Source organism: Sceloporus undulatus, chromosome 2 (assembly GCF_019175285.1).
Source record: "Sceloporus undulatus isolate JIND9_A2432 ecotype Alabama chromosome 2, SceUnd_v1.1, whole genome shotgun sequence".
In the NCBI taxonomy this organism is placed as follows: Eukaryota; Metazoa; Chordata; class Lepidosauria; order Squamata; family Phrynosomatidae; genus Sceloporus; species Sceloporus undulatus.
In genome coordinates, this window is record NC_056523.1 from 69915780 (window position 1) to 69939923 (window position 24144).

General features: G+C 42.9%; 3 protein-coding genes across 10 annotated transcripts in view; 2 read left to right on the plus strand and 1 right to left on the minus strand.

The window, feature by feature from the left end:
* PBRM1 (polybromo 1) overlaps positions 1–16548 on the plus strand; it is an 85445-nt gene extending 68897 nt beyond the window's left edge. For all 7 annotated transcript variants that reach the window (XM_042453568.1, XM_042453574.1, XM_042453570.1 and 4 more), the window contains 3 exons: positions 769–836; positions 9491–9707; positions 12215–16548. In XM_042453568.1, the coding sequence (XP_042309502.1) occupies positions 769–836; positions 9491–9707; positions 12215–12387 (458 nt within the window). In that variant the 3' untranslated portion in view covers positions 12388–16548. The remainder of the gene's footprint in view (positions 1–768; positions 837–9490; positions 9708–12214) is intronic.
* SMIM4 (small integral membrane protein 4) lies at positions 16066–20439 on the minus strand. Of its 2 annotated transcripts, none has more exons than XM_042453580.1 (3): positions 20358–20439; positions 17492–17685; positions 16066–16548 (listed from the first exon to the last, which is right to left on the minus strand). In XM_042453580.1, the coding sequence occupies exons 2-3, from the start codon at positions 17640–17642 to the stop codon at positions 16490–16492; spliced, it is 210 nt and encodes a 69-aa protein (XP_042309514.1). In that variant the 5' UTR covers positions 17643–17685; positions 20358–20439; the 3' UTR covers positions 16066–16489. The 2 variants fall into 2 exon arrangements, with proteins under 2 accessions (XP_042309514.1, XP_042309513.1); XM_042453579.1 differs by having other exon boundaries at positions 20271–20419.
* Positions 20440–22585: 2146 nt separating this feature from the next.
* The window catches only part of NT5DC2 (5'-nucleotidase domain containing 2), a 38401-nt gene continuing 36842 nt past the window's right edge, over positions 22586–24144 (plus strand). The window contains exon 1 of the mRNA XM_042453975.1: positions 22586–22982. Coding sequence (XP_042309909.1) covers positions 22676–22982 — 307 coding nt within the window. The 5' untranslated portion in view covers positions 22586–22675. The remainder of the gene's footprint in view (positions 22983–24144) is intronic.

Below are 24144 nucleotides of genomic sequence, written 5' to 3' on the forward strand. Positions count from 1 at the left end.
AATAATAATAATAATGCTTGTCAAAAAAGACAGCAAGGCAGAGCCTATTCTAGTCTCTCCAGGAAGGGACAGCTGCTGTGCTTCACATTGAATTTGAACACCCATAACTTGCTGATGGCTTTCCATTACCTTTGCCAGGTTCCATCTAGTTTAAAGGGATCCCTTGTTTCAGAGAACCATTATTGAATGATCTGATTTAGTGCTTGATATTAAAAGTGAGGCCTTAGAACAGAATCCTTCTGAAGGTGTCTACATTAGTGCTGGATAAAATGTGAAAGTGAATAAACAGGCACCACCAGACACAGCATGAAAGGCTGTTACACAACTTCCACTGGTTTCCAAAGGGTTATTTGGGGCATGAGCACAGATTTAATTACAGCTGTGTTTGGGGATTGAAAGAAAGAGATGTGTGAAAAAGATGCTATTACTCAGTGAAATAGCATCAGATGGAATGTCAGCCTAACAACACACATGAGTTTTTAAAAAATATTTTTTAAATTTTATTTTTAAAACAGTAACAAATATAAACTCATTGTTTACAAACAGTTCATCACAACATAGCAGTCAAACACAATTAAAATCATATTTAGAAGCATCCTGATTACCTTTAGTAATGCTACTTAGAGAAACATACACACATCCAATGAATACTAGTACTTTCAAATGGCACAGGAACATCTTTTTGTGATCTAGGCTTTCAAATGCAAAATGCTTTTTTGTCATTGAGTGGAAATAACATCTCAGTTTTGTTTATATTTTAAAACACAGGTGTTATAGGTCAAAGTGTTTCCTCCATGGTAGGAGCACCAGCACCAGGAAGTCCATTTGGACAGCAGGTAAGTGGATTAGATAGGTGCAGGAAAACCCTATAAATCGTGTGCTTAGGTTTTGCTTTTTGAAAAACCTGTACTTCAGTGATCTTGTAGGTGCGTTTAATTTCTTAAATGCGAACAGTGTTCCCTTATCCAATCTTGTCAAGCCTGGGATTTAATGAGGTAGCAGTTCAAGTATATAAACTGCATCAACAGAAGTTTAATGGACATATTTCAGAAATGCTTCAGTTGTGTTTCCCTGCATGACATGCAGTTGGACTACATGGCCCTTCATGGCCCTTCTACCCCAAAGCTCTTATGTTTTTATAATTCTATCCAAAATGGCTCCCTGAGGTCCAGTATCAAATGGATTCCCAGATGTCAGAAGAGCTTAGCAAGGCAATAAGGAAGCTAGGACCAGGGGGGGGGGGGGGGGGGGGGGGGGAAGAATAGCAATATTCTGACCAGTTTATTGTTCATTGTTGATTTCTAGCCTTGGTCTCTATCTCCTTGTATCCAGACAAATCCTTGGAACTTGTGAAAAATATTTTTTATATAATAAAATTCCAGGTTCTGTTAAAAAAAATCTAGGACTCCAGATAGGAAAAAAAGTTTAATTATATTTGTTTTCAACAAAGTAGCTGCAGTAGTCTGTTGTAACATAAAAAAGGAAAAAGGGAAGGGGAAGGAAAAAGGAAATCTGACAGCAACTTTAAGACGACTAACTGGTTTATGTTTTAGGCTAAGCTTTTGTGGCTGCTACAGTTGCCTCAGAAAATTCACTATTTCTGTTTATATTTACCAAAGCTTATACTAAACAAGAAATCAGTTAAAGTGCTACTAGATTCCTTGCCTCCTACTCTTGTCCTTTTTAATGTAATTATGACACATATACATGTAGTTTTTTTTAATGAATCTGGCAGTAACTTTCCCAGTACATAAGAATGGAACATCCTGGAACTTGGGTTGCTCCTCCCATATCACCCCTAGTAGGGACTTCCCTTGTAGCCAAGTGTGGAGTAACCCCCTATGATATCCAGTCTTTTTTCTGCCTACCACTCCTATAGGACACATTTCTAGAAGCTCCATACTCATTGCAGCCCACATGGAGAAACCTTTCTTTAACCTCCCCCCTCCCTCATTCTTCTTCTTTTTTTTTTTTTAAAAAAAGAACTTATTCCTCTGTTTCTCTGTTTTCCCTTCTGCCTTTCCTCTCTGAACATTGCTGCTGCTCCATCTTCCACCTTTTGACCTCTCTTTCCTCACTCCACAACCCTGTGGGAGCATGAAGTAGCAGAAAGAAATTTGTCTCAACGTGATGCAAAGAAGAGAGGGAGACAAAGCCACAGTGACCAACGGCTCTCCTCCCCCCACCAGACTTTTCCCCACTTGCCGTGGGAACGAGACAGGCCTCGGAGAGCAACAGCCCAGCAGAGAGGGAGCTGGGCCACAGCTGGGGAGGGGAATCCCCCCCATACCTTTGCGACAGCTCAGTGCTTTTGTCCAGCCCACGATGGGTTTGGCAGTGCAGACGTCCAGCCCATGATAGGTCTGCCAGCGAAATCGTGAGTAGTGAGAGGCTCTTCCCCTTTTCCCAGGGCAGAAGGAAGCTGGCAGCCTAGATACAATACTTAGGTCCAAAACACACTGCAGAAATAATCCAGTTTGAGCCTGCCTTAACTGCCCTGTCTTAATGCTAGAGAATTCTGGGAACTGTAGTTTTATGAGACAGTTAACCTTTTCTGTCAAAGAGCTCTGATGCCACAATAAACTACAGTTCCCAAAATTCCCAGCACTGAGCCAGGGCAGTTAAAGTGGTCTCAAACTGGATTATTTCTGCAGTGTTTTGGACCTTAGTATTGAAGGAGGCCACAACTGCCGCCGTTGCCACCACAACCGTGGCAGCTGTGCACAACCACTGTGCACAGTCACCCTGGGAGGGATGAGAAAGGAGGACAACCCCACATAGTCACTCACCCCTCAGCCCCCAGAGCCAGTAGACCATGCAAGGTGGAGAGAGTTTTGCATCCATGGAGGAGAGTGGCAGCAACACGAGGGGCCAGTCGGACTCCAGCACAGCTGGCTGCCATCTTGGTCACATGAAAAAGGGAGATCCTTAGTACCAGACAACAACCAGGGAGGAGGAGGCTTTGGCCTCAGGTGTAGGAGGCAACCAGGTGGTCAAGTCCAGTGACCATAAGGAACTAGCCCAATCCTCCTTGGCAACACTGGATATTCCTTTTGGCAGTAACCTGTTCCAACAATTTTCCCAGCAACCCTAAAGATGCCCTACCTTGCTAATGTAATGCAGGTAGTGAGAGAAGAATGGAGCAAGCCAGCTGGAAACAGGTCCTCACCAGGCCCAGCCAAGAATCTCATATGGCTCTTGGGCCACTTGTGGCCCACCAAAGGATTTTGGGAGGACCATGAGGATGTGGAACAACTTCAGCATTCCTGTGCTGCTCAGCCTTCTCTCAAGGAGAGGGCCAGGCAGAGGAGGAGGAGAACAGAGTTAATCAAAACCTATCTGCGTCCCGAAGAAGATTAACTTGTTTTTATTTTGGCACCTACCTACTGCCAGGTTGTGCAGATTTACTCTGTACTCTGCCACAGAAAGAAGGAGAAAAACACTTGAGACGGGTATTTTTTAAAAAACTTGATGGCCCAGTTCTTTGAAGCCCCAAGCCCAGTCTTTCAGGCCAGGTACTACAAACCCTATAAGCAGGAGTGGTGGAACCTGAGATTCCCAAGCAGACACCCAAACTCCACCCTTGGTGGGAGATGGCACCACCACCACCACAACAACAACAACAGCAAGAGGCGACTAAAGACTCAACATCAGTTCCTGCATTTTGCATATGAAACCCCACACTTTCAATATGATCTTTGGAATAGCAGTATATAAATTAAAAAAAAAAAAACAATACGGGATGCTACCATTCAGGCTACCTTCAGGAGCCCGAGTCTTCACCAAGATCCTGGTGGCGCTAGTAGATCATTGGAAGAGCTCACGACTCCACATTTATCCCTACTTGGACAGCCTACTGATACCCTCACCATCCAGGCAGAAGTGGCTACAGAATATACTGAGATCCTCAGCTCACTGGAGCAGCATGGCTTTCTGGTGAATCGGGTGAAGAGTTCCCTGGTATCCTTCCAACAGATTCAGAACCTCGGTAAATGAATTGACACACTTCTGGGGATGGTCATACTGCCCCAGGAACATATCAATGCAATTGCCAAAGCCATAGGCAACATCAGGCATTCATTGACCGCAAGCCTGATTTTTCTTACACACCTTCAGGGGCTGATGATTTTCATAACAGAGTGCCTTCCATGGCCATGGTTCCATGCCCAACCACTCCAGTGGTTGCTGTTACTACATCAGGAGGCCATTGCAGCCAGGACTTTAAGCCCTGTTACAGTTCCACAGATTGTGGCCACCAGCCATTAACCAAGGGGCATAGGCAGCATAGACACTCAGACATCAGATAGGCAGTAACCCATCTGGAAACCAGAGAGAATCCAGATAACTACAGATGCCAGCCTGAGGAACTGGGGTGCTGACTTTGGCCCCTATTTGGCCCAGGGTAGATGGAGCCAGGAGGAGCAGACATACAGCATCAACTGGCTGGAGCTCAGGGCAATCAGACTGGCACCTCTGGCCTTCACAGACCTGGTCCATGGGAAGGCAGTTATGAACAGAACAGACACCACCATCACAAGCCCACAAACTTCAAAAGATGTGTGTGTGTGAAATCACACTCCCTGATGGCAGGAGCCCAGACTTTGCTGACATGGGAAGAAGAGGACACTCTATCCTTGGGAGCGGAACACCTGCCGGGGACCCTGGATTTGAGGGCCAACTCATTGAGCTATACTGATATCATCCAAGAAGAGTGATGTCTTCACCAGAAGGTGTTTGTCTTGATCAGCAATACCCTAGGTTAACCCAAGACAGACCATTTCAATGACAAATTGCCAAGCTGGACAAGGTTCATGTCAGGGTACCAGATGGAAGGGGCAGAAGCCATGAACATGCTCACCCAACTTCAGTGGATGACTAGCCTCCTGTATGCCTTCTCACCATACCCTCATTTTCCCAAGGTACTAGTGAAGATCAGACAGGAGAGGGCCACAGTGATTCTGGTGGCACCAATATGGCTGAGGAGGGCATGGTTTTCAGAAATCATCACCCTGGCCTCGGACTACCTACACCCGCTGGTACGCCTGGATCTCCTCTTCCAGGGTTAGGTGTGCCACCCAACCCAGCATGACTACAGCTTCATGCCTGGAAACTGAGCAGAGCATACTGAGTGCCGAGGATTATTCTAACAAGATCACAAGCATTGTGCTAGTGGCCAGAAGACCATCCACCATCAGAATATACAATGGGACCTAGGTGTCCGCGGAGGATCCGTTCCAAACCCCTCTGGGAATACCAAAATCTACAGATGCTCAAGCCTACATTGTCCCCAATAGCCATATGTCTCTGCGGCTGTGCCGCCATTAGGGACAACAGAACTTCAGGTAAACCTCCATTGTCTCCAGTGGTGGCACATGCACACAGCCATGCCTCCATTAAGGACGGTAGGATTTCAAGTGAAGTACCATTGTCCCCAATGGCAGTGTAGCCATGTGCATGTGCTGCCACTGGGGACAAACCGGACTTGCTATCTGTGGATGCTTGATAGCAGGTCTGCGGACACCGAGGTCCCGCTGTATGAGTAAATCTTCAGAGTTTTCCGCTGCTGACACAAGCAGAAACATCTGGACTACAGGCACTTCTCAGTTGCATCAATTCTGGAGTTCCTACAGGAGGGAACAGATAGCAGCCTCAGGCTGAACACTATCAAGAGACAGCTAGCAGTGATTGACATTCTACTTCAAATTGATCTGCCGAGGTGACCTCACACCCAGATGTCTGAATCTTCATGAAAGGTCTAACCAACCTAGCCCCACAGACAGCCCATTTCCCCTCCTGCGACCAGCACACTGTTCTCAAGGCATTGACAATGGCAGTTTACAGACCGCCTCTTTGGGGCGGCCTGTACCCGCCGCTTTCCCCGCTGGATCGGGGCCTCAGCTGCCACAGCAGCAGCCTCTGAGGCCCTGATCCGCCGCATTCCAGGCCACAGGGAAGCGGCAAAAGGTCGCTTCCTTGCGGCCTGGAAAGGGGTATCCTTGGGGCTTCATGCCCCAAAGACACCCAACGGCGGCGGGGACAAAAAGAAAGGGACCACTTGGCCCCTTTCTGCTTTGCATCGCTGGTGCAGCTGTCTAAAGGCTGTGCCCAGCGACGCAAAGCCAGAAGGAGCTCTGTTTCGGAGCTCCTTCTGGCGCCACGGAAAGGGCACCCCAGGCATCCTCACTTGGCACCAGCACGTCACCATTTGGAGGCGGCGCAGTCATGACGTCCCAATGGCGGTGCCCATGTAGAATGGGTGCCGTCATTTTGTACGTACTAGGTACGTACTAGGGTTAGGGCGTCCGGAAAGGTACGTACTAGTACGTACTTTGCGCGCGTCTGGAGCGCACCAATGTCTCCCTTTGAGCCTCTTATGAGCAGTATCCCTGAAACACCTCACTTGCCATAGAGTCTCAGAGCTAGAGTGCTTAGGCAGGATTCAGTTGTGCTAGATCTGTATCTAACAGTCATTCCCAAGGTCAACTCTACTTTCCACAGGTCACAAGAAGTGATCCTGCCATCATTCTGCCCTTGCCAGACAAGTGAGCAAGAGAAGATATAGCACAACCTTGATATATGATGGGCCATTAGGATATACTTGAAGAGGACCAGAGGCACTAGCATTTCATTTCAGCCACATTATATGGTAAAAAAGTATCCACACCTACTCTGAACAGGCAGATAAAGGCATGGATTGTAGCATCTACAAATCCATGAAGGCTCTAGTTCCCACTGGTATTGTGGCCCATTCCACTAGAAGAGCTGTGGCCATAGCAGCTTTGTTAAGGTATTGAAAATGGAAAATGTAGAAAAGCAGGTTTTTGATGTTGTGGACAGATGTTGTAAGGCATTTTGATTTCGAAACTGCCTACCTGAATGCAAAGCTTGAGGAAGAGGTTTACATGGAGCAACCTCCAGATTTTGACAGAGATGCTGAAAGGAAAGTGTGTAAGCTAAATAAAGCACTATATGACTTAAAGCAAAGTGCTCGATGTTGGAATCGTATTCATGAAGAGCTTGTGAAACTTGGCTACAAACGAAGCATAGTGGATGCTTGTGTTTATACCAAAGGAGGGGTGATTCTGGTAATCTGTGTTAACCATCTATGTGTGGCTGCTAGATCAGAACATGAGGTGCAAGAGATGCAGAAAGAGTTGCCCAAGAAGTTCATGTTGAAGGACTTGGGGAATCTGAAAGCTTACCTAGGGATAGAGGTAGAGTGGACAGACGATGGCAGATGTCTGTTAAGTCAGAGAACGAAGATTGAGAGGCTAATAGAGAAGTGTGGTTTGCAGAATGCAAAGACAGTAAAGAGCCCAATGACTCCTGGCCATGCCAGTGCAGAGTCTGCTGAGGATTTTGAGAATCCAGAGTTCTATGGAAGTATTGTTGGAAGTTTGTTGTTCATTGCTAACAGTACCCGACCTGATATTTCTTTTGCAGTTGGGGTATTGAGCAGAAGGGTGAATAGTCCAAAATTGGTTGATTGGATTGCTGTGAAGCACGTCTTAAGATATCTAAAGGGCAGCAAGAACAAGAAACTGGTGATTCAGGGGAATGCAGAAAAATTGGAATGTTTTGCAGATACTGTAGTTCTTTTGTGAGTGAGCAGTTGGAAAGGAAGTCAGTGACAGGTTTAGTGGTTAGATATGCAGGAAGTCCAGTGAAATAGGAAGCAGGAAGCAAAATTGTGTGGCACTCAGCTCAATGGAAGCTGAGTTTGCAGCATTGTCTGAGATGGCAGGGGAAGTGCAATGGATCAGACAATTGTTAGATGATCTGGGTGAGAAGTGCACTGAGCCCACATTGGTTTTTGAGGACTCACAGTCATACATTGCAATGGCAGAAGCTGAGAACCTAAAATGCCTCACAAAATACATTGGGGTAAGATACCAGAATGTAAGAGAGTTGGTTCAAAGTGGTATCTTGAGACTGGAGTACATTAACACTAGAGATAACATAGCTGATGTCTTCACAAAGGCACTTTCAGCAGAGAGACATGAACAACTTTCTTGTCTGGTTGGTATGGTACCTCAAAACCACAACCCTATCATACAGTGTTGTTGCACATCTGTACATTTTAGAGAGGATTGTTAAGGTATTGAAAATGGAAAATGTTCAGGTGTGGCAATGTCTGCCAAAGTCTAGATTGGCTACACCTGGAGCCCTGAGCAGCAGCCGAATGCTCAAGGTCGAATGTGCTGGAAGCACGTACAGTAAATGTAAACATGCTATGTCATCAGACGGAAGAGGAATTCGTATCAATGGTACATAACATGTACAGGAAGAGGTTGGGCTGAGTAGTGGCCTCATGGCAATTGTGTATATAAGCCCAGACGCTGTTTATACTGTGTGGGGATAGTATGGTGTGACGGTTGGTGTGAGATTTGTACAGTGGTGTTAGTATTAGCTCGTGTGTTTGGAACAAGGAACAAATAAAGCCCTCTTAGGAGTGATCAGCTGGAGAGTGCTGTTTCTTTGATCTGACAGCTGTTTCTCCAGGCACTCTTCCAAGCCAGAGGCTTGACTTTGAGGCTTCGCTCTGCCTTGCTGTGGAGAGATAACCAACATCCGTCTTCATCCATTCGACATCGGACCAGATTCATCAACAAGCATCAACAGCATAGCTAACAAGCACCCCACTAGTGGAGATCTGTAGGGCAACTACTTAGAAGTCTCTGTCCACATTCATCAGGCACTACAAGCTGGATGCTTTCAAATCAGCGGAGGCTACAAGTTTTCCAGTATTAATTTGCCCTCCCCCCCCAACGCTCTCCCTGGACTACTGTAGCTTTGGCAAGTCCCAGGTTCCAGGATGTTCCATCCTTATCTACTGGGAAAAGGAACGTTGGATCTTACCTGTGAGATGTTCATTTCCAGTAGATAAGTATCAAACATCCTACCCATCTGTGGAGTGCTTGATGGCAGGCCAAAGAGGCTGAATGCAATAAGTCTACAATCCGAGGGACCTGGCTTTCCACTTCCATGAGGGGGTCTAATACATGAACCCCTATCCTATTGTGTCACCATTAGCACCTGTTGGTTGTTTCCTATCTTTCTTCTAGCATGTTTGTCTTCTCACCAAGGTTATATCATTGGGCTATGCAAGCAACTAGATATCAGAGGGCTTGTTCCCACACGTGGCTACAGGGGGAGGTCCCTTTTTGAGCTCTGTTCTGCCTACAAGGAGCAATATAGAAGGAGCAACCCAAGTTCCAGGACGTTCCAACCTTATCTACTGGAAATGAACGTCTTATATAAAGATCCACTTTATATAAAGGATCTGAGTTATTATTTGATCAAACCCTGGAAAAGCGGATTACAAATAAATCATATTATTATTTATTATTATCTTGGTATAAGATTTGAAATACTTGGGGGGGGGAATTGGTCATTTCACTGTCTTTTGCTAAATGTGATATTGAAACCTTCAAACGTTTTTGACCTAAGTTATCAAACGTGTTCTTTGTGTTACCTTTTATTATTCTAGATGGGTATCCTTGGTTCTCCAGGGCAGCAAGCTCCACCTCCCTATCCTGGTCAAAATTCAGCAACTCAGCAAGTCATGCAACAGCCTACAACTCCTATGTTTGTCTCTCCTCCACCAAAGACGCAGAGGCTTCTTCACTCAGAAGCTTATCTGAAATACATTGAGGGTCTTAGTGCTGATTCAAATAGTATTAGTAAGTGGGACCAGACCCTTTCAGGTAAGACCACTTGGATTATATGCACTCTAGAGAAAAAACTTTGGAGACTACTTTTTTTAATTTTGCTATTGCTTTGCTATGCAAAAGGAGGTTTTCAATGGCTGTATCACAATTATACAACTTCTTCCCCATAGACCAGGGTGGGGAAACAGTTTGCCGCTCAGACACAAAGAAATGAAGATTTCTGATGCATTTCAAAAGTGCTGTAAGCTGTTTTCACATGGGCTTAATAGTAGAAATTGCATATAGGATGTGTGGTGATTGTAGTCTATGATCTTGTTTGATTTTAAAAGATTTTTCTACATTATACTTTCTATTTGGTACATAACAAGTGTAAGCCAAAAATAACAACTTGTCGTATATTAAACTAGTTAAGAGTGTGGCCTAAATCCAGTTGCTAGTCCCAACTAAAATAGATCTCTTGAATCAATTGCTGAATGGTAAGCCAGCAAATTCTGTTGCTTCAGACAGTATAGTTGAAACTAGCATTTAGGCTTTATCTTAAACAGTGCACCAGTACAAAATTGTGCCAGTAGTAGTTGAAGTTCTTACAATATGCTCATATTCCAAACATAATAGATTTGCATTATCTATATATTTTAACATTGACTTTATCACTAGTTGTTACAATTGTCTCAGAAAAATCTCTACCCATTTTTATTTACTGAAACAGGTATAGTTCCCCACCCCGTCTCTTGGACTGAGAGATCCCTTCCCACATAACAGCTAATTCTGGATTCTGTCTGAGGGCACCTTTATCAAGTTCTGGTCACCAACTAATGATGGCTCAGTTCATGATGGTAGCTAAACCAGGCAGGCATAGTTAACATCAGTATTCCACTTAAGCATCCTTAAGTATTGGAAATTCAAGATATTTATATAGGAAATGAATAGATATGTCTGAGTGCTTAAGCTTCATTTTATTCCATTACATGTATGGCATTACATTATTTATTTATTTAGAGTATTTATAGCCCACTCTTAGAGTGGCTTACAGATTGTTTTGACATTTGACATTACATCATATAATATGTTCACTTTCATAAAGACATACATAGTACCTTATCTCTCTATTCAGCTCTGTAATATACTTGGGAATATTAACTGTTAAACATAGCCTTTTTATCCATCGTCAACTACAGCAGCAGCAGCAGCTTCTTCCATAATTTTATAGTTTTCCATATTGTTTGCTAAGGTATCTCAGAGGCTTTCACTTATACAGAATATTGTCCCTTGTATCATATTCATAATTTTTAAACTATATAACTTAAGTCAGTTATCCATGACAGAATACTATATCATCTGTTGGGGAATTACACATCGCTAAAGAGGCATCTGTGACCGCACAGGCATTCAAGGGTTAATCTCCTTGGTAAATCATAACAAGATTCATTACTATGGTATAAAAGATACCGCAGAAATAATCCGTTTGAGACCTCTTTAGCAGCCCTGGCTCAGTGCTAGGGAATTTTGGGAACTATAGTTTTGTGGGACATTTAGCCTTCTCTGTCAGAGAGCTCTGGCACCACAATAAACTATAATTCCCAGGATTTCCTAGCACTGAGCCAGGACAGTTAAAATGGTCTCAAACTGGATTATTTCTGCAATGTGTTTTGGACCTACATAATTAATCATAGAATCATAGAGTTGGAAGAGACCACCAGGGCCATCCAGTCCAACCCCCTGCCATGCAGGAAATCCAAATCAAAGCATCCCTGACAGATGGCCATCCACCCTCTGTTTAAAGACCTCCAAGGAAGGAGACTCTATCACCCTCCGAGGGAGTGCATTCCACTGTCGAACAGCCCTTACTGTCAGGAAGTTCCTCCTAATGTTGAGGTGGAATCTCTTTTCCTGTAGCTTGCATCCATTGTTCCGGGTCCTGTTCTCTGGAGCAGAAGAAAACAAGCTTGTTCCCTCCTCAATATGACATCCCTTCAAATATTTAAATAGCACTATCATATCATATCTATTCTTTCCAAATCAGCATTAATATTTATTTATTTATTTATAACCTGGGAGCCACAAAATTGGCCCACTTTGCCCACTATAATATAACATTTTTAAAACTAGGTAAGTATATATAGTCTCTATATTTGCTACCAGATTCTTAAGTTTATATGTGTTGTTTAGCAGGACTGTCCAATTTCTTGATTTAGGAGTGGTATATGCAGACTTCAGTCCCACTAAATAAAGGACAGGAAAGCCAACTGAGCTTTGCTGATTCTTCCTGTAGTCTGTTACAGCCTTTGGAATTTTGTTATGGTGTGTTGGGGAGCCTCTAAGCCACACTGAGGACTGCAGGGTAGATGGAGACTAGGTAGCATTACCTTTTCACCAGTAATATTTAAGGTATCCCAAAAAAGAAGAAGAGTTCCTTCATGGAAATCTTTTGAAGTCTGTATCCAGCTTTTATTTTTAAATGTACTACATTTATATCCCTAATGACTATATAGAAATTATTTAAGTAAAGATACTATATAACTGTGTCACTTTTATTCTTTCAGCGCGAAGACGTGATGTCCATCTCTCAAAAGAACAAGAGAGCCGTCTTCCTACACACTGGTTGAAAAGCAAAGGAGCCCATACCACAATGGCAGATGCACTATGGCGCCTTCGAGACTTGATGTTGAGAGATACTCTTAATATTCGTCAGGCATACAACATAGAAAATGTTTAACCTTTCAGTACCAACATATAAAATTTTTGTGGAACAATAGCTGTTTTAGTTATTGGTGGGTGAGGGCAAACTGTTTTTACTGCATCTTACTGTACATTACAAGATTGTTTTTTTTTATATATGGACACTTTTAATAAGCATATTTCACTTTTTGTTATATTATGTTGACTTTTCTTAAATATACAGACTTGTGCATATGGTTCTTTGACTTGGAAGATGATCTCATACTTGGTTATAAAAGGAAAACAAAGTTGCATCCTTTTTCTTCACATGGAAGTTCTGAGGCCATCAATGTTTTTCAAGTAGCAAGAACATTTACAGTTTATTTGGGAAATGAAAAAATACTTCTGCATTACATCTTAGCAGCATGAACATCCCTGTGTTTATATGGTAGTTACTTCCGATAAATGCATCAAATGATCTTAAAATGATATACTGGGGCAGGGAGTGGATGGAATCAATCTGGTAAATGTCAGATCTTGAGTATTCAGTCATTCGAAGGGTTACAGAATGTTGTAAGAGAAAAGAACTATTTAGCAAGGCAGTACCGGGCCATCTTTTGGCATTTTCCAAATTTCAAGTCTGGTTTGTGTTGCTGACTGGTCTATACGAAGAGCTCTACGAATATGAAAGGTTGTAAGTGCTGGCAGTAGACACCGGCTGCGTGAGAGCGTACAGCATCTACTTTATTTGTCCACAGTGAGACCTGAGTTTATCATCACAGCAGATTATCTGAGAGGTGATTCTGGAGGAAACATAATTATAAAAGATGAAAATATTTCTTCTACTTTAATATCTAACATGGTTCAGTTTTTGACAGGGTATATTAACGCCTCAAGTCATTAGTAACAAGATCTAGGATTCTTTGGTATTTCTGTCACTGGAAGAAAAACTGGACAAGGTTTTCTGTTTAGCTTTAAGTTATTACTGCAAATTTACTACTGTGATCTTTGAAGGTAAGTGGCAGGGCATACACTTGCATAGTTACCATCTTGAAATATATGTTCTGTTAGTAACTCCACACTGATTAATAAGTTGGCTTTTTTTTAAAAAAAAATACATATATTCTGTCATGAAAGTATTGTAGTCCATCTGTCCAGAATGTTAACCAGAACTGTAGCTGTACTGCATTAATGTCAACACAGTTGATGAGGTTGTTGGCAGTAGTGGAGTTGCACCCTAATCATGCATTATTTGTTGAGAAAGTCATCTAAATTTTAAAATAAATTCTAAATCCAAGTCACACACTCTCAACCTCAGAGGAATGTAATGGCAAACCCCCTCTGAAGAAACTTGACAAGAAAACCCCATAATAAATTGGAATGAGTCACAAGTGACGTAAAGGAACACAGCAACAAACATCCAAATCATGTGGAGTCATTGTTTTAAGGTACCTCTAATCTGAGTAATTCCTTTAAGCATATAAAATGTCTAGAGTTAAGGTACTTTAATTTTTTTAAAATCATTTAAACAAACTTCCTCTCGTTCCTGCATTTAGTTGTGTAATTTTCTGGTTTTCTGCCTAATTACATAGTATAATTTCCTGGTTTCAAAGCCTTCCTCTGTTCAGGAAATGGCTTCCAAGCATATTCTTCACTTGTAAAGTTAAGTATAATTTTAGGGAGAAACCACAGCTTTGAATTGTAACAAATGTTGGAGAGACTTGGGGATAGAATACATTTTTTTAAAAAACCAAACATGGATTCAAGGAAAGAATTTAAAAAGAATTGTACCAACCAATAAGATAAAACATCTATGAATGAATTAAAAGGCATGTTTTAGATGCCTTGCTTAATTACAAGGTTATCAGATGAAGTATTGTTCTGATAACTTCAGACAGTAAACAATTCACTAGAAAAACAAGTTTATTCTGGAAATGTTAAGTTTTTTTGGTTATAGTTATATCACAGCACTTATTTCAGTGCAAATCCAGAAAATGTGAACTTACTTGATGGCTCTGGATCTTTTCAAATTCTACTGTACATTGTGATAGCAAAATGTGGCCTGTGCAAGTATAAGCAAAACATTTAGATTTCAGGTGTTTTGATATGGTACTAATGTAAAATACAGTTTGATCAACATGTAGGGAAATGTTTTGCATCCTTAGCATTCTGCAGTCTGGTACAAATGTATGGCCCTTTGCTATATTTGAAAAACTACAGAAGTGCTGCTATCCCCATTTCTTCATTTTTACCCAGGGAGTTGTCTTAGCTGACTTTGCAGCAATGCCCGATGCTAAACTGGGCTGTGCTGGGAACTGTTTAGGTGAATGCATGAGTGCTCTTGTGGATCATGGCCAGTGTAAATTACCTCAGATACTGCAACGTTCAAAAAAGTCAAAAGTAGGCAGCAGGTGTTATTTTTTTAATGTACTTTGAGCCACCATAGACTTTTACTAATACAATCATTTTTTAAGGTATTGCTAAAATTATACCAAAGAACCTACAATTTATTTATTTTTATTTATTTTTAAAAAATATGTTTGTCAAGAACAGGATAAGACAGTTGCCTCACCTTGGCCCAGATGTTGTGTACTTCAGAAGGATCTGTGCTGAATGATTTGCAGCATTGTATTTCCCAGCCATTTAAGTCTAAGGCAGCTTCACAACTCCTAATAGTCCAGGAGTAAACAATCAGAACTGTATAAAAGGCCTTTCTAGTGCAGAGCACTCCTAGACCATTAGGCTGGTCCTAATTATTTTAAATGTTATTTATTCCAAAATCATGTGACTGTGTAGAGACCATTTCAGTAATGTATTGGTTAAGATTTGATCGCTATAATCCAATACTGCACAACTAGTTGACTGAAGTGTAACTAAATAGATGAACTGAAAAACAAACCATGTCTTATTTTGGCCATTTGATCCCATTATTGTTTTACATAGTAACATACTATATTAAAATAAAATTATGGGAGATGGTTGCCCCTGGTAAGTGGGGAAATGCATCAATTCAATCAGTTTGGAAGTAATTAGCAATTCATAGTCTATTCCTTATTCCCCCTTCTTTTCTAAAAGAGCAAATGTGTATAATATTCAAGTTCATGTTTACATTTTCAGCATAGATACCTTTGGACCTGGTTAATCCATCCCTAATTTTTGCTCCTGGTTGTACTCACTAGTGAGTAAAGTAATTACTAGCCAATCTGCGTGTACTATCAATTTGACTTTTGGAGCCTTTTTAATTAAAAAAAAAATAGTTTGCAATTTGGATTAACCAGGTTTGATCGACAGATCTCCCCCCCCCCCCCGGGGTAAATCTTGACATCTGTAAAGAAATCATAACAAGGTGTACATATTTCCTATGACAGAAGGACAGTGTCAACTCACTTTATATTTTTCTCTTTGGGAGTGAGGAAATTTTTTTAAGTGATACCTTAAATTACATTTTTACTCTTAAAGGGTATTTTAACAGTGCCCAGTGTCTCAAAATCATTTCTTTTGTAAATAATGAAATCTAGATTAATTTTTCAGCATGATTTTGGTTTTGTTACACGGCCTATTGTGTCTTCTATGGAACATATTGTCCTATCCTATTGTGTGGAAGTCCTCTGTTGACCTGTGATAATTTTTCCTGAGACAGTGGCTTAGAATTTCAAGACTAAGCTGCAGCAAAGCTGGGGGTGGGGGAGTCCAGTCTCTTCTGCCAACTGTTGGGATACATCCAAACCACACAATGTCATGACAAAAGTGTTCTCTTTAATTATAGAAACAATATAGTAAGTGGTGGTTGCATAAACAGCTTATTTTTACAAAGTGATGAATAAATAAACCAAGAAGTAAATGTCTCGGTTAACAGTTACTGTTTCTAAAGTACCTTGTAAGTAACCAGTTGTCATCATCTTTATCTCCTAAGTAATTCTAGTCAAACCAGAGAGAGCAGTATCACTTTCTGTTGCCAGGCCTAGTTGCAAAAATGCATTCCACAGGATGAGATATAGTCAGCCTGGAGAACAATTTGTGGGATTTATCCTCTGGGAGAGGCAGAATACAAATAAAATTTTATTATTATTTATTATTAATAATAATACATTTAACTCAATGGAAGTCTTGTAGGATTTAGCACTCCAAAGTTCATATCATATAGCCATAAAGGGTGAAGTTCATCTTTCTTCCAAACTTTCATGCTGTCTCTCCGACTTCTTTCTGCGGTAAACATCATCTGTAAAACATTTTGTAATAATTTCTGAAGATGCTGTGAGGAAGTTTCCTCTAAATAAATATAAAGTAGGTTATTTAGACAGCTAGCTTCCATTTGTACATGGTTCAGGTTTGGGATAATCAATTGAATTCATGCAGACAATCATATTTACAACAATACTGTGGCAGCAGGTGAATAAATATTGAAGTCAGGTTCTTCCAGTCTAAAGGATTAAGTATGCTCTGTCAACCCTAATAGGTTTTCCCATCTATTTCAAAGACTCATTAGATTTTGCTTAGTGTGAGACCTCTCAATTGATGTGAGGTCATTTGAACTGATTGCAATCTCTCCCTGAAATGGAGGGTGTTTTTGGCTTCATAGGGACAGAGCACTTCTTCAAAAGTGGGGAAACCTAGTTCAGAAAAGCCTATTGGCTGAAGGTGATGAGTTTGTTCACAGAGAACATTGACCTCTGCTTGAAAAATCTAAACATGAATTCCCTACTCAGTGATCAGAGTGAGGGAGATAATTCATGTCATAGGTGCCCAGAAATTTCTATTGCTGTGTGCCAACACTTTCTAAGATGCCCATCTTACCCATTTTGTCAAAATCCTGAAATTCACTGACATTTTCACTGAAACTTATTATGCCTTTCTAAAAATCCGGAAGGGCAATTGAATCCAACCGATTCTGCTAGAGGGCTCATTGATGCTTGATAACATTTACCATGAAGATGTTTGAACCATGCACTTAAAGTGGTTGCTCATTACCTTTCCTATTTCACTCGTTTAACAAAAGATGTCTTAAAAGAATGAAGAAACAAGTTGTTTCTTCAGATATTATTTTATCAATTTTATACTCCTTTTAAAAGCAAGAATTAAAGTGAAGAACAAGTGTAACCATTTTAACAACATTGTAAAATACTGGAGAAAACAAGTCAAGGCATATTTCTTACAATACTTACAAAAAGTCTCTGTGCCAATACGAACATTGATCATAAACCATTCCATAGCACCTCCAAGGACAAAGAAGAAAGGGAGAAATCTATAAACACCAAAGCGCTGCTTTCCAGGCACCATATACAATAGCCGCTTTATTTTATGCCTGATGAGCATTTTAAGAGGACTTTAGGATTCTTGTACAAGAGGGAAGCTGATCCTGGAGGGGGAGAAACAGTTAAGAGTAGCTAGCCAACACTATTGAGTATATGATTGCCATGGTCTTCGATTGTTCCAATTATGGTCAGAAAAACTGCCTTCTTTTTTTGTCCTCGTCCCTGGTACTGAACTGCCCATTTGCTTTTAGAGAACAGACATTCCTACATTTTTAGACTGAGCTAACTAGTTTCACAGTCGCAGTTACAATATGTCCCTGGTACCTCTAGATGCTATGTGTGTACATGCCAAGGTGCCTGTTGACTTACATTGATCCTATGAATTTCATAGGGCTTTCTGAATCAAGGAATACTCAAGAGGTGGTTTTGTCAGTTCCTTTCTCTGAAATATAGACTACAAGCATCTGGTATTCATAGACTCCCATCCAAGTACTAACCAGAGTTGGCCCTGCTTAGCTTCCAGGATTAAACAAGATCTGGTACCTTTAGGATATTTCAGCATCCTCTAGGTTACATCTCTTTAATTTTAGATATATGCATCTTACCTCAGAGATGCACTCTGGTGACATTCCAAATTTGCCTATGGATACAGTTGGCTCTCCTTATCCACAAACTTTCTATGCACAGATTCAGCAATCCACAGCTTGAAAATATTCAAAATATATTCCCAAAAAAAATAAACCTTGCCATTTTATATAAGGGGAACCATTTTACTATGCCATTGTATTTATTGGAACTTCAGCATCCACAGATTTTGTTATCCACAGGGGGAGTCCTGGAACCAAACCCCAACGGATATTAAGGGCCTACTGTACAGTATGGGACATATATTCCTGAGTGTTGGAGTAGGACTCTGGAGACCAGTGCTCAGATTCCAGCTCAGCCATGGAAACCTGCTGGGTGGTCTTGGATATAAATCATATTTAGCATTAAGAGGAATGCAATGGCAAACTTGAACTGAAAATTTTGCCACAAAACCTATGATAATCAAGAGTCAACTTAAGGTATATAACATCATCATATTCTGCCAAAACAACACAACAAATAAGGTCAGTGACTGACAATAACAAGATAATATGGAATAGTCCAGATAGTCATTGGAATAGTTGGAGACTATGACAAAATATTAAAATGTTTAATCACAATTAAAAGCCCACCGAGACCTAAAGTATTTTTAAGAGGCTAGACAGCTACCTGCTGGGAATGCTTTAGCTCCAAAACACCAGAAATAATCCAGTTTCAGACCACTTTAGCTGCTCTGACTCACTGCTAGGGGATTTTGGGAACTGTAGTTTTGTGGGACATTTAGTCTTCTCTGTCAGAGAACTCTGGTGCCACAATAAACTACAACTCCCAGGATTCCCTAGCACTGAGCCAGGGCAGTTAAAGCAGTCTCAAACTGGATTATTTCTACAGAGTGTTTTGGACCATAGCTGGAGCTCTTGCATTGAGGAGGGCCCACGAGGCCTCTTCCGACTCTCTGACGCTATCTAAAAAGAAACCAGTATCTTTACAATTCTCAAGGGGCACACTTTTAACTATTTGCAGAATGTGTTCATAAAACACACATGTCGAAGGCAGGCACACACAGCTACACAGGTCCAAAACACACTGCAGAAATAATCCAGTTTCAGGCAGCTTTAACTGTCCTGGCAATCTTGGGAACTGCAATCTTGTGGCACCAGAGCTCTCTGACAGAGAAAGCTAAATGTCTCACAGAGCTACAGTTCCCAGAACTCCCTAGCATCGAACCAGGGCAGTTAAAGCGGTTTCAAACTGGATTATCTCTACAGTGTGTTTTGGAACTCAGTCGTGCTCCAAATGGAGGATTCCTCCCGGAAAGAAGAATGGAATGGAGGGCATGTCCTGGAAAAGGAGGAGGACCTCTGGCCAACTTGGACCTGAGATGCTAGCCCAGCTGTGTAGCTGTGTGTGCCTGCCTTCAACAGGCAAAGTGAATAGTTCCTTCAAGATCCCTGCTTTGCAAGCAGGAACAGCAAAATAGAAAGGCAAGGGGAGAGCAGATAAGCTCCCCTTACCAGTCACCACCAGCATGTTAGCTAGCTCTCATGGGTAAAGACTAGATAGAATATAGCTCTCTGGTCCAGTTCAGTACTCTAAGCCTGGGAAACCAGGGCCAACGGGGGTATTGCTGTGTCATACCCACTTTGGCCCTGGTTTCCCAGGCTTAGAGTATATTTGTGTGTGTGTGTGTGTATAGACATAGTAATACCCACTTTGGCCCTGGTTTCTCAGGCTTAGAGTGTGTGTGTGTGTGTATTTGTGTATGTGTATATGTGTGTGTGTGTGTATTTTTGACATAGTAATACCTACTACTTACATAGTAAAACCCTTAGAGTGTGTGTGTGTGTGTGTGTGTGTATTTGTATATATATTTGACATAGTAATACCATAGTAATACCTGCTTTGGCCCTGATTTCCCAGGCTTAGAGTGTGAGTGTGAGTGTGTGTGTGTGTGTGTGTGGCCCTGGTTTCCCAAGTTTAGAGTTCACACATACAAAGCCCCTAGAAGGCCTTATTCAGGGAGACTGAAAGGCAGAGGGATCCTCTGTCCTCCCCCCCAAATTACTCCTGGCGCTCAACGCTCATAATAACGGCGGCCACTCACTCTCAGCCCCTCCCTTACTCGGGGTTTCCGAATTCAGCCAATCACGGGCCGCCAAAGAGGGCGCGAGCCCACCTCCCCCCTCCTCACCTCAGAAAAGGTTAAAGGGGAAGACAAACGGAGAACAGCCACCGCCGACCCAGGCGCCACGGGAGAAGCCGTTGCCCCGCCCACCCAGCCCTTGCGTCACGGAAACAACCTGATTTGATTGGCTACTGCGCTGGAGGCGTGGTCTCGGCGGGAGGGCTCTCGTCGTGAGGCTGCTCCTGCTCTTCTTTGTGGGGTTTGGCACTGCTTCGTTGTGTGGCTCAAGACTATGGAATTCTGGGAGTTGGAGTTTGTTGTGGGGCCCAGAGCGGAGCAGAGCAAATGCCTTTGCGTATTGTTTTTCCGGACTAACGCAGCTATACAACGAGAAGCGCTGCAGTGGTTCTCAACCTTTGGCCCTCTAGATCTTTTTGAAACTTCAACTCCCAGCATTCCTGAACAATGAGCATATTGACTGGGACTTCTGGGAACTGAAGTCCAAAACATCTGGAGGCCCAAAAGTTGGGAACCACTGGCTGTAGAGACAGCCATCCCGGGCCTTCTTCTTTCATTGCCTCCAAGAGTAGCCAAACACAGTTACTCATTGGGCTGGTTACTGAACTGCCTGGGCGCAGTATGTGGAGAGACTAATTGAAAGAGAGAAATTGGCAGCATGGGCTTTCCTAGACTCAAGTCTGCTTCCTCAGATGCATATGCCTACAAAGCTCATGCTGACAACTTCTTTCTTTCTTTCTTTCGTCTCAGAGATGCCACAAGATCTCTCTAGATACTGGGCACAGAATTTCTTTCTAAAGCATCTCTTTGAATGCATGGAGCTGAGGCTGTCTGTCTGTTGTGTGCCTTCAAGGCATTTCCCACTTACGGTGGCCCTCAGGTGTTTTCTTGGCCAGATTGGTTCCCTGAGTGGTTTGCAATTGCCTTCTCTGAGGCAATGGTTTCTTCTATTAAAACCCAGCTCTTGAGGCAGACTAGAAAAACAACAATGGATGGAGCTAATTGCAATGTGGTAAATTACAACCTGCTTTAAATCCTGATCATGGTGCCATAAATCTGTCCGTGAAACAATGGTGGACTGCGGTCTTGGGGCAGGAAATACCACAACCACAAACGGCCTAAAGACAAACGGCACGAAGAACTGAACTTATTATTCTTTGAACTGTGGGCCAAAGCTAAATGAAAAGCAAGCAGATAAAATAGATGAGTCCATGTCCTCAGAGGCACCAGATCCCATCTGATCTTGGAAACTGAATAGCCAGCCCTGTCAGCATTTCAGTGGGAGGCCACCAGTTATTCCCATATGCTGAGGGCTAAATTTCAGAATAAGGATCTGGGGAAATAAAAACACCTGAGTAATCCTTGCCTAAGAAAACCTCATGAAACTCAGGGTGTCGGCGTAAGTCGTCAAGCCGCTTGAAGAAGACGCATGACATGTACACAAATGTTTAAATGCCTCTAATGAGGCATAGAAGGAGGTTTCTGGGAATGTTACGATGTGAGAGTGCTGAAGATACTGTACTAATATTTTCCACATTGCTTCAAAATAATTTCTCTACATTATTCCCCTTTTAAAAACACAACCTTGATTCCACACGTTAACGTTAATCGCCGTTTGCCGCATTTCTTTACACCAATCTTGTATTGGCAGATCTCCCTGATGTTTCCACTGTTTTTTGCTATAATTAGCCTTGCTGCTGTTAACAGATTGGTAATTAAGTCCTTCATGGCCTGGGTGCAGTTGATCTGATGGCCTTTCCCCCTTCTCCCCCCCTTCCCCTTTTGTGCCTTGTCTCTTTAGATTGTAAGCCTGAGGGCAGGGAAATGTCCAATTAACGATTTGTAAGCCGCTCTGATAGCCTTTTGGATGAAGAGCACAGTATGTATAAATAAATACATAAATAAATAAATAAATATTATTATGATGATGCTATCTTTGGATAAATCCCTGCTTCTTAGCCACGCTCAGAATGGAGGACATTCTCGGACAGGAGGCTGAAATGTAGGACGTGTCCTGGGAAAGGAGGACAGAGCAGTGGAGTGCCTCATCCTCAGGGGCGCCATTAACCACCTCTAATTCTAGGAGCCCCCAAAAGACTACACCTCCCAAGGGGCGGCGGGGGGCGGCTGCTCGCGCGCTAGGAGAAGCCCCTCCCACCCACCTCGCTGTGGCGCCAGTGATTGGCTGGCTTTGCTCGGCTCGCGTTCCCATTGGCTGAGCGCTCCTGAGGGGAGCTGGCGGCCAGGAGAGACACGCCTCAGTCAGGCATTGGCAACGGAGGAGAGCGGAGCTCTCTCGGGGGGAGGGGGCAGTCTGCGGCGATGGGGTAGTAGCCAGCGGAGACGCGCGGCTACTGTGAGAAGCCATGGCTGCCGCGGGGCTCAAGGCGGCGGGCAGCGGCGTGTGGAAGGGCGGCGGAGCAGCCTCCTTCCAGCTGGTGGCCGCCGTCTCCAGCCCAGGGAAAGGAGGCGTCGGCGTCGGGGGTCCGCCAAAGACCCACCAGCACCAGCCCGCTGCCAGGTATTCCCAGCCGCCCTCGTCTGTAGGAGGCCGAGCCGGTCGTGCAGGAGCACCAGCATCAGCTTCTCCCCCTTTAGGAAGCCCCGTCGAAGGCATCGATACCAGGAGCTACCTCTGGGCCAGATACCACGAGATGAAAAAGCTGGTGCACGGTAAATAAACAAATAAACTAACAGAAGGAAAGGAAGACAGTAGGGCTGCGTCCATACTGGAGGAATAACCCGGTTTGGCAGCACTTTAAATGTGTCTTGGCTCAAGGCTATGGAATTCTGGGAGTTGGAGTGTGCTTTATTAGGCTTTGCTGCCTGAATCCCCAGCCAAGTGCAGGCGAGGAGCTGAAATGCTCCCTCCACCGACCCAGATGCTGGTCTAGTTCAAGCCCTGGCCCTGGGAAAGAAGAAGGAAGGCTCATGTCAGATGAAGACAGGCAGCAGCTGAACGTGAGAAAGGTCCATGCAGGGATGAGCCTAAGTCTGACGTTTACAAGAAAACCATGTGCCCCAAACACTGCCAGACTTGTTCAACATGTTTGGTCAGGCATTCACTCCGCAGCCCTTGGAGTTTGAAGCTTTGCCATGTTGCCACAGCCCCTGATAACAAATAGCTTTCTGCTCAGGCAAGAGGGACCACGGGTGAAATTAATAGCAAATCCTGTTCGTTTCTATTTAGAAGTAAGGTCATTTCCACCAGACTTACTACACAAAAAGGGTGTTGACAAATTGGAGCCATGTGTCCAGAGGAGGGCGACTAAAATGGTGAAAGGTCTGGAAACCTTGCCCTATGAGGAACAACTCAGGGAGCTGGGGATGTTTAGCCTGGAGAAAAGAAGAGTAAGAGGTGATATGATAGCCCTGTTCAAATATTTGAAGGGATGTCATATTGAGGAGGGAGCAAGCTTGTTTTCTGCTGCTCCAGAGAACAGGAACCAGAGCAATGGATGCAAGCTGAAGGAAAAGAGATTCCATCTCAATATTAGGAGGAACTTCCTGACAGTCAGGGCTGTTTGACAGTGGAATGCACTCCTTCCTCGGAGTGCAATGGATTCTCCTTCCTTGGAGGTCTTTAAGCAGAGTCTGGATGGCCATCTGTCAGGGATGCTTTGATTGAGAGATCCTGCATGGCAGAATGGGGTTGGACTGGATGGCCCATGCGGTCTCTTCCAACTCTTTGATGCTATTAAATAATGGTGTGCTGTATAGGAATACAGTCACAATGCAGGGAATTATTTTTTACATTTTACCATTAGTTAACTGTGATACTGAAATTAAATTGTGGACTAAATTATAAGGTTTCCATTAACATACTCCAAGGACC

Excerpts from the sequence above, each read along its gene's own strand:
- SMIM4 (XM_042453580.1), bottom strand. The coding sequence starts at position 17,642 with ATGCTCATCAGGCATAAAATAAAGCGGCTATTGTATATGGTGCCTGGA. Across the intron at positions 16,549-17,491 it reads TATTGGCACAGAGACTTTTT|ATGATGTTTACCGCAGAAAG; the intron begins GTAAGTATTGTA and ends AATGTTTTACAG.